General features: G+C 44.2%; 1 protein-coding gene across 1 annotated transcript; it reads left to right on the top strand.

The window, feature by feature from the left end:
- Positions 1–1375: 1375 nt before the first annotated feature.
- LOC103636345 (DNAJ heat shock N-terminal domain-containing protein) lies at positions 1376–5119 on the top strand. Its single transcript, XM_008658705.3, has 3 exons — positions 1376–1542; positions 1656–1721; positions 2437–5119. Exons 2-3 carry the CDS (start codon positions 1676–1678, stop codon positions 4857–4859), a joined length of 2469 nt encoding a protein of 822 aa, XP_008656927.1. The 5' UTR covers positions 1376–1542; positions 1656–1675; the 3' UTR covers positions 4860–5119.
- Positions 5120–10720: the final 5601 nt, after the last annotated feature.

The following is a 10720-nucleotide window of genomic DNA, read 5'->3' as shown; positions in this document are numbered from 1 at the left end:
ACTATAGTCATCCATATCATCTTAACAAGAAGCCTTAATTGTTTGTAAGGTTATGATATGACATTATAAGATCAAGAAGCTAGCAATGCATGATATCCTTTTCATTCATTTCATCGACAACATTAAGGACTTAATGAAGTCGTGAGATATAATTAAGGTCGCAAGGAGGTCGAGGCCATCTCGGTAGGATGGTAGGGTCTCATTATGATACAAGGACTTGTCTAGTTGTACAATGTTAGGAAGTTCTCACATGACATCTACAATGGTTGTCACGCGGTTTACAAAGAGAGATGAATTACAACACAAACACAAATCGAATCAACAAAGTAGACTAATATATACTGTCTAGAGATATAATTAGATTATGCAGCTGATGGTGAAGCACGTCAACTTGCCCATGTCAACAACTATAGGATCGATGATTGCTCACAATATGCATGTTGCGCAGAAATGGAGGCCGCCACAAGTTACAACAAACACAAATATGTCAAATGTAAAGTTAGCTATGCTGAGACACCTACTTCAGCATATGAACCCGTATGATAAAAAATGTAACACGAAGAATGAGATTAGCTGACCAAGATGGGTATCACTAAAAGCGAGTTATCTAAGGTGCACATTGTGCTCCAATAAGAATTAAAGGTACAAATAGTTATACTAAAAATGACAACATAAAGTAAATGTATTAACAAGTGAGAGTGCTACATAAAATATGCGTGATGTAATATTTTCAAATGGTTTGAGCTAAATACCGTATATGGCATGGCATGGTATTGTAAATGGGAACATGCATAATTCTACATATTATGCTGGGTAGCCCATGAATATGTAAATGGCACCATGAAAATGGTGAACGATCGCAAGTTGAACTTATTTGGTGTCTCACCATTTGTTCAAGGAATGTTGTGTGCTTGGCCAAACTCACACACAAAAAAGGCAAAGGAAGCATGTAACTTGGTTCACAAATCCATACGTTATGACATAGTTATATGAAGTAGTTAGTTCCGAGTTAATATAATATGTATCGTAACGTTGCACGACAAAGATTCTAGAAAACCAACTATATCACTCAAAAATTGAAATGCACTGTGGGTTATGTTTTTCTACATTCACATATGGGCTCATCGACTCCCATAGTGATTTGTCTATATTTTTCCCCAAATTAGTTATATAGTGATTGTCTAGATTATTTAACTAGAAAAACCATGTCATGGACTCCCAAAGTGATTGTTGAGATTAGTCTCCCAAAAAAATTTCTACCAACTAATTAGTGAAAAAACAACTATTTAACATGTTTTTTTCTCGATCGCCTGATATATTTTTCCCTAATTAAGTAAACCATGTCATATATAATTACCGTGTCTCCTTGTAAACCTTTTTTTCAAGTAGAGTTGGGAGGACCCTGGATCCCTAGTTTGCCCATATCCTACCCCACAACCCGTCAGGAGCTGGGGGGAAATCGATCTCCCCTCGAAGCTCTCGCGGCGCCCCGCGACGCGGGCGGTCCTCGCTAGTGCCTCCTCTCGGCTCGTCGCCGACGAGGTGAGCGGCACCCCGTCCTCCCCTTTGCCTTCGGCGACTCCGTGGTCGTCCATTGCCAGCACCCTCCCTGTGACGTCCGCATTATTCACGTGCACCGTCGCGCCGTCGCGCAGGGTGAGGACCTCCCCGTCGGATGCTAGGAGTCCTCCGCACAGCAGATTCGTCTCCTTCCCGATTCGGTTCGTCGCAACCCAGATTGCTCTATCCAACTATTGTTTATCATTATGTTGTCTGTTTGGACCTTGATTTTGTTTGAAAGTCCGTTTTGCTTTTCCCTTCCAATGTAATCGCGATTATTACTGTTCTGTTCATTCTGTCGTGCGTTCGGGGAGTCGATTATCTTCCTGCAATGCCTTGTGGCATCCGGAAATGAGTAGTGCAGTTCGAATACAATCGGTGCTGGTTTTAATGGGAACATAACCTGCCATGTTTTAAATGGAAACACGAATGTTATATTCAAGTGATAAGTGTGAAAGCCAAGTTATATTTCTTAGATGGAGTTCCGGCGAATATTGCATTCGACATTATTGAGAACTATGTATGTGCATTGTTCTGAACATTTGATGACCCCTACTATTGAGTGCTTGATTGGAAATACAGTAGTTAAATCCTTCCCTGGGCAACCCAGTGCATGCTCCCGCTTGCGCGGGGTCCAGGGAAGGGTCACCCTCACCCATTTGGGTTTATAGTACACAGCCTTTTTCCTGCATTTGCAAGAGGCTGTTTCCACGGCTCGAATCGGCGGCCCCCTGGTCACAAGGCAACAGCTTTATCACTGCTCTGAATTCCCTTATTTATTGGGTTCATTGTTATCAATACTTCCGTTCCATGCCACATCTTCCGAGTTACATTCTTGCTTTATGATGAAACAAGACTGATAAACCTTACCTGCAGATATGGAGTGCAACAGAGATGACGCGGTGCGATCAAAGGATATTGCTGAAACAAAGTTCAGGGAGAATGACATTACGGGTGCGAAGAAGTTTGCCCTCAAAGCAAAGGCTCTTTTTGAGACGCTTGAGGGCATTGATCAGATGATTGTAGCCTTAGATGTCCACGTAAGGGCACAGACAAAGATTGCAGGGGAAAATGACTGGTATGGGATCTTAGAGGTGCCACCCATGGCTGATGAGGAGGCAATCAAGAAGAAATACAAGAAGTTGGCCTTCCAAACTCATCCTGACAAAAATAGCTCTGTTTGTGCTAAAGCCGCTTTTAATCTCATCTCGGATGCTTGGAATGTGTTGTCCAATACTGCCAAGAGGACGGTGTATGACCACAGGAGGCGTGTGCATGCCCTAGGAGTGCATCAGAATAACTTCAAAGCAACTGCCCGTAAGAATTCCAACTCCTCTATGTCAAGTGTGGATAGATTCTGTGCCAGACGTAGGGAAGTGGCGCCCCACCTCGCCCATGAAGGAATAGAAACATTCTGGACACTCTGCTGGTCATGTCTTATGAACTTCCAGTACTCCAGGGAATACTTCAACCACCATCTGAAGTGTCATAATTGTCATGCAGTGTTTGTTGCTGCTGAAGTTCGACCACCAAGTGTTCAGATTTACCCGACTGAGCCGATGCCTATGTCTACTAATAATAACATTGGTGGCAATACAGTTCCTGGCATGGTGGCTCCAGGAGTACAGGCAGGAGTGTCACAGGGCAATCAAAATTGTGATCCAACAGTGTTCAAATCTGCAACATGTGCAAAAAGTACTAAACATACGGTCCAACAGACACATGATAGTATTAGAAAAGATGATGCAGCTGGAGCTAGTATACCCGCTAATGAAGAAGCAAATTGCACAAAAGTTCTGCAGCATGCTGCAAGGAAACATGCACATGCAGTCTCTTCTGCCAGACGAGCAAATGCAGCAACAAGGGAGCATGAAGCTGCAAAGAGAAAACACGCCAATGCTGGCAAGCAAGGAACCTGGCAGTCAGCAGCCTCCTACCCTGATGGTGATGGATGCAAACCGGTGTTCCCAGTAAAAAGAAAGCCTCGCTCAACCTCTGAAACATCAGGTGCCAAGAAACACAAGGTGTCTTCTGGTGATTTTAATTGTGAATCTTCTAGTGATGTTGGAAGGACCAGCTTTGGCAGAGTGCTCATGAAGTTAGATGTCCGTAGCATCCTAATTGAAAAGGGGAAACTTCAAGCTCAGAAATTGCAGGAGCTCAGTAGCAAGAAAGCCAATGTGAAAAAGAAACAAAAGATGCAGAATGGTAAGAAAAGCAGCAGAAAAGGTGTTTGCAACATAGAAAATGAGGTCAATAAAATTGAGATGAAGCAAAGCAGCAGTTCAGTTGATCCAAAAAAAGATGTCTTGGAGTTGGTTAGCAGAAGGGTTGATTCTGAAGAAAAGGAGAGGCAGAAGAGCAGTAAACAGGTTGGGTTGAAAGAAAAGCTGAAGTCATGGCCTGTACCTGAAGTGCGCATAGTATACACGAGGAGAAACCGCAAGCAACACAAGAAGGAACTGGGAGATGAAGTAACTGGTGCTACTCCGGGAACAGAGCACCATATGCCTGCCAGATATGGCTGTTTGAACCAAGTATGTCCTGATGCAGGCTCTGACAAAATTCCTGTTCCTGATGCAGATTTCTACAGTGTTCCTGATGCAGATTTTTCCAGTTTTGGTGATCATTCTGAAAGTTCATTTCAAAATGATCAAGTCTGGGCCATGTATGATGAAGAAGATGGTATGCCTCGCTATTATGCTTTGATCAGAAAAGTCATTTCCACTCGCCCTTTTAAAGTTAGACTGGTCCACCTCAAAGCAAACGACTCTAATGAGTTCGGAGCCTCCAGTTGGCTCTCGTGTGGATACTCCAAGACCTGTGGTGAGTTCAAGTTTGATGTGTCCAAACATACTGACCAAGTGAATATCTTCTCACATAAGGTCAAGTATGACAAAGGTCCAGGAGGCATTATCAGAATTTTTCCTAAGAAAGGTGATATCTGGGCTCTGTACCAGAATTGGTCCCCTGACTGGGATCAATTCACAGCTGATGATATGATTTACAAGTATGAACTGGTCGAGATTCTTGACAGCTACAGTCCTTCCAGAGGCATTTCTGTGATGCCTATTGTGAAGGTTCCTGGGTTTGTGTCAGTGTTTAAGCCTGTTCACAACGCAACGAGAAGCTGGAGGATACCAAGGGAAGAGATGATGTGTTTTTCACACCAAGTGCCATTCCATGTCCTTACTGGAGAAGAAGCTCATAATGCTCCCAAGGGGTGCTATGAATTGGATCCAGGCTCAACTCCACAGGAGCTTCTTCATGTAGTTCCACCATCTGGCGATGCTAAATAAGTTTGCACTTGAAGCTGGAGCTTGCTCTGTACTTAAATTTTTGTGTTTGAAACTTTTTAATCCTTTGACCTAGCAGCAGTTGGCGTAAGATGTTTCCTTTTGAAGTGTAAATTATATACCTTGTTTTGTGCTGATGTAGCAGCTTACTGTCAGGATTATGCAGACTTATATTGTCATGTTCAATGTGCTCAGTTCTCGTTCTCGATGCAAGCATTGAGAGCTGTAGAAATCACAATTGCAACTCAGTATGCGATTTTTTCCACCATACCTTTTTAACTGTTAGTTATGCTGTTAGCATGCTTACTGGAGGGGCTAGAGGCCCTACAGGAAAAGATTCACTAAAAACAAGGACAGGATTTACAAAGTTTGAGAGAAGGGGAATTCCACATTGTCCAGCACATTAGGATCCAGCTATCATGAAGAATTGGGATTGTAGCTTTACTTCTAAAGTGCTCAACCATTTCAGGGAAGTTCCTATGTAGGGGGGTTCCAGGTTTAGGATGTTCCAACCCTGCTTTGTGAAACTGCACCGTAAAAAAGACATTGCATATGACACAATTATAATATTCCAAATACATGTTCTTTTTTCTTAGAATATTCCTTGTGCTCGGTCTATCCTTGATCAGCAACCAGAAAAAAAACTTGTGGGTTGGCAGAAGCAGTCCCTCGGCCATTTATAAACCTCATGAACTTGTGCATGGCCCGCCAAAACTTTATAAGCTTGTGGTGACTGAAAAATCACTCCTCAAGAATATTTCCAAGTGTCTCTATGTTCACTGAGCTCAATTCTTTCGATTTCCTGCACGACTCTTTCTTTAGAACTGGTGAAAGGCTATTTCAGAGAGAGGCTGTCAGGAGGCCAAGGCACAGGGGACCGGATCAAAGGACGTGCCACATGGGCCGATACGTATATAGGATACGGCCCAGCCAGCCCAACATCTTGCCCACCCAAGTGCCCTAACTAAGGCTAAGGCGTCTGCAGCACATGCGACCATGCGCTCCCATCCCTAAGGCTATCCGCAACCGTTACCCCTAAATTTTTTCCCCTATATCACTTTCCCCCCTATTTTTCCCCCTATTTTTTCATCTCCCGCAGCGGTTCCCCCTAAATACTCCCCTATACCCCACTACAACTATAAAATATCATTTTCTATATCAGCTATCAATTTTTTATCTACTAACAATTACTCGTGGACCCACAGCACAGTGTTTAGGGTGATGAACAGTGACACGCTAGATCTGGGGGGAGAGAGAAGGGGGCCGACGCGTAGGGGGCGCTGTAGGGGGCACCGCTGCGGCCGTGGGGTGCCCCCTACAGCGGGCATGCAAGGGGAGGGGGATGGCTAGCGTTTACCGCTGCGCACAGCCTAACCCTTTATATGTTTAGCGAACAGTGCTCCGCCAGATGTGGAGGGTGGTGACAAGCCCTCTAAACACTGTGCTCATACTGTTCAATTAATTGTTAGTAGAAGAAAAATTAATAATATATGAAAAGTAAGAGTAGTAAATGATGTTTTATGGTTGTAGTGGGATATAGGGGAACCGCTGTGGGAGATGAAAAAATAGGGGATGAAATATTGATGATGTGATCCAAAAAAGTGATATAAAAGAAGAAATTTAGGGGAGCCCTGTGCACAGCGTTGCCCCCTCCCCTAGCACTGTAGTGCATGTAGCGGCTACAGTTCTACGCTATGAGCCGCAGCGGTGGCCTCCAAATGAGCTACAGTGCTAGGGAAGGCACTCTCGCTCCACAGATCTAGGGGAGCGGTAGCTGACCCCTTCCCCTTGATTTTGGGCATGCAGTTATTTGTAATAGAAAAAAATTTGGTAAATAGTGATGTATAGGTATAGAAAATAATATTTTATGGTTGGATTGGGGTATAGAGGGATAATTTAGAGAAAACTGTTGCGGGAAAAGTGAATATAGGGGATACAATTTTGATGACGTGGCTGAATAGTCGCATATAGGGAAAAATTTAGAGTACACCATTGTGTATATCCTAACCCCTCCCAACGCCAGACCGCTTCGCGTCAAGCCACCTCCCCACTCGCGCAAAGCCGACTCGCCGAGCCGCCAACGGCCCGACGCAGCAGCGGGAGGAGCGAGCGCAGTCTTGTCGACCGCCGGCGACGAGCCTCTGCGCCATGTTGCGTAGGACGCACATGTCGCCTAAGGGGCGGGGTATTTGTTTTCAGCTGAGTTGAGCTGGCGAGTGGTTCTGTGAGGAGATGCTGGTGTGAGTTAATTGACTTTGTAACATTCTCGTCGCGCGGTTTCGACAATCTACTACTCCGCAGCTGCACTTCGCCACTTTGGTATTATGAAGCAGACACCAACGCCAAATTGGGACGGTTATTCTCACACCCTTTGTAACCTTCCATGAGCTATGGTAAAAGTCAATTTTGTCCCTGTTTCGTTCACCACTTTAACCTGAGCGCGGGGAGTACTCGAGCACGGTGAAAACCTAACTCCTCTTTCCATTCCACGGCACCACCAATCTTTCTGTGTTGTGTAGTTCCTCCGATGGTGACTCCGACGAGAGGGAAGAAACGTCTGGTCGTTGACGTCGATGTCGAGGTCGACAGTGAGGCCGAAGTGGCTGCCGCCTTCAGTCGATTGTCTGTGTCAATCGTCGCCAAGCCTACAGGCGATGGGAGCGGCAAGGAGTACTCCATCGGCAAGGACGTCACCTGCGCGACCACATCAGGTACGTGCTACACCCAGCAAACTCATCAGCAACAACCCCAATCCTCCAACAGATAGATGCAATTTACTCCCCAGCAGCAGCCCCAATCTGTCTTCAAGCAGTGCTCGACACCTCGTTCAGTGTCGGTAATGTCTCCCTTCCACCTAATTTAGGGTTGTGGTTTGTAAATTATTGCAGTACTATGTTCAATTCCAATGGCATTGTTTGTGGTTTCACAGTTAACCCGATTTGAAACGGTTCGTAGTGACCTCGCCCACGCCATTGCAAAGATGCAGGTAGTTGGGAAGGAGTTGAAAGAATTGGCCGGAGACGAGATTATGGATTCGCTAGATACGACCAAAGAGGTGTCAGTGAACTTCGCAATGTGGCACGTGTATGAGCTTGCTCAGTCACTTGAGGAAGAAGCACAACGTTTATAAGATCTCGAAGCTGGTCCTTCGCCACCATTATCTGAGTATTTCAATAACCAATTTGCAGAAGATAAAGATATGGGTGGTGGGGAATGGGCACTGGATGATGTCAATTATGAAGAGATTCGGGATCGTCAGAGGAAGTAGAGTAGTATGGGTGGTGTGGAATGGGCACTGGATGTGTTATCTGTGTAAGAGTTAGCTCGTGTAAGGTTATTTGAGTATTTCAATAACCTTATTATGTAACTGAACTTGGTAGTGAACTAGTGTGAACCTGGGTATGTATGACTTTGTATGTATGTGCACCTGTGTATGTGCACTTGTGTTATCTAAGCACGACTGAGTTGCTTGTTCCATGCATCATAAGAGTTAGCTTTTTCTGAAGTTGTGTATGTCCACCTGTGTTATTTTGTCATGCATCACAAGCACGTGTGACTGAATATTCTTGAAAACTGAAAACTGAAAGTCTTCATAAACTGAAAACTGCACCTGTGTCATGCATCACAAACTGAATGTGCCATCGCTATGCATGCATGGAAGAGGTACAAACTGAAAACAGAAACTGAAAACAGAAACTCTTCATAAACAGAAACTGAATGTGCCATAGTTTGACCACATAAACTCTTCATCGAATAGAGACCACAATAAAGCACATAGTTTCACACATACACATACACATACACATAGTCTCATGGAATACAGATTTAGCTAGTCTCACACATCCAGTTACTTTCAAACATTTTTCTTCTTCGGTGTCAACTTCTTTCCTACTGCTCTCTTCTTGTGCCTTGGTGGGGTTAAATGCCCAACATGACCAACTGAAGTTGTGGCGTCCAACAAAAGCCTTGGTGGGGTTAAGTGCCCAACATCAACTCCCTGGAACTCCTGCTGCACAACATCAACTCCCTGGCACAACATCACCTGTGTTTGACTCATAACTTTAGTTCTGTTGGGGTCATCTGGTGGGTTGTCATCCTGTTGTTGAGATGCTTCGGCCATATTTTTTGGAAACCATTGTTTTGTGCTATTTTTTTCGAGGTTTCCTTTTCCTGAAAAACACAAAAAAACCAGTCTGAAGTAAAAAAAACTGCTCATTAAGAGGGCATTTCTAGCTGCAGTTCAAATAAAATGGCTTGCCTTTTTTGGTCCCATTAAGAGGGCATTTTGGGCTGGCCTTCCTATGACCGAGTTGGCCACAGTTCGGGCATTTAATTTTTTCTCTGAGAAGCTTCTTCTCCTTTTCCTCCTCAGGTATGGACTGTTTCTTCTTTGCACCACCACCTTCTAGGCAACTTTTCATCCGATTCTTCCTTTGCCGCCCTACACTCCTCTTACCAATAGGTGCATTCACTTCCTCGGCTATGGCCACTTGTGGCCAAAAGGACTTGTCGCCCACACTTTCAATCCTTCGTGTGTAAGCGTTTTTAAATTTTTCAACAGAAAAGTAGTCGTCTACGAAGTGCTCCATTCCGACGTCTCGCATTTGTTGCGCTATAATGACCACTAGGCTGTGCTGGCAGGGTTTCCCTGTGTGTTGCCATTCGAGACATGAACAATGTCTATGTTCTGCCTTCACAACGTGTAATGTTGTTGTTATCACGTATCTCAGCATGATAGTAGTCACCTTTTTGTAAAGACAAATGACTCAACCCCCTGGTTCTAGCCTTCAACAAATTGATGACTATTGGAAGGATTTTACCACCCAATTTATCCTCGATCCTTTTCCTTCTAAAAAAGAGATCCATAACCAAACATCTGATCTTGTCCGCAAGTTCGCAAACTGGTAGGTCTTTGTAGTCTTTGATCCAGTTGTTAAATACCTCAGCAATGTTGTTGGTTATGTAGTCACACTTTATAGCCGTGTTGAAACCACATTTGTACCATAAAAGAGGGTGCCACTCATCAATCCATTGTTTCACACTTGGTATATCCCTGGCATTACTGAAGTGGTGCTCAAAAATGGTGTTCCTATATGCTCTAGCTGTCGGATACATGTGCTCTGAACCAGTGAAGTGCTTAATGTAGTTTTGCATGAGGTGGCGAAAGCATTCTCTTTTTCAGCATTTGGAAATACATCGTTTACTGCTGTTGTCAGTCCTTTGCATCCATCTGAGCAAATGGCTAAAACAGGAGGGTCTCCTATGGCCTTACGAAGTTGTTGCATGAACCAAATCCAACTATCTTTTGTCTCTGACTCGAAGAAACCAAAAGCCACTGGAAACATCCAATTATGTCCATCAACACTTGTAGCTGAGGGGAGGTGACCATTCCAACGACCATTTAGAGCTGTGGAATCCACACTTAAGTAGGGCCTGCAACCTTCACGAAAACCTTCAAGACAAGGGCCAAAAGCACAAAAGAATCTGCTGAAATATAGTCTTCCATCTTCAACTACTAGATCAAACTCAATCACTGAGTCTGGCATAACCTCCAAAATAGCTTCTCTCCATCTAGATAGTAATTTGAAGCTATCCTCCCATGTTCCATACAACTCTCTGAGGGCCTTCTCTTTACCTTTCCACACTGTATCATAAGAAATTGTGCAATTGTGCTGCTCTTGCAAGGTATTCTGCAATTCTTTTGCTCCCATATGTGGTTTCTTCGTTAGGATTGTCAGTGCTAGGGATGCAACCCATGAGCTGGTGGGTGTTGTTGTTTTACGACGACCACTAGAAGTGCATGTGTGCCGATCCACGATAACTGTAACCTGCGCACAAAACAAAGGTATCATTGTGAGCTTCCC

The sequence above is a fragment of the Zea mays genome, chromosome 8 (genome assembly GCF_902167145.1).
Source record: "Zea mays cultivar B73 chromosome 8, Zm-B73-REFERENCE-NAM-5.0, whole genome shotgun sequence".
NCBI lineage: Eukaryota > Viridiplantae > Streptophyta > Magnoliopsida > Poales > Poaceae > Zea > Zea mays.
Note: the sequence above shows the minus strand (reverse complement) of the source record. Positions and strands in the feature narration are given on the sequence as shown.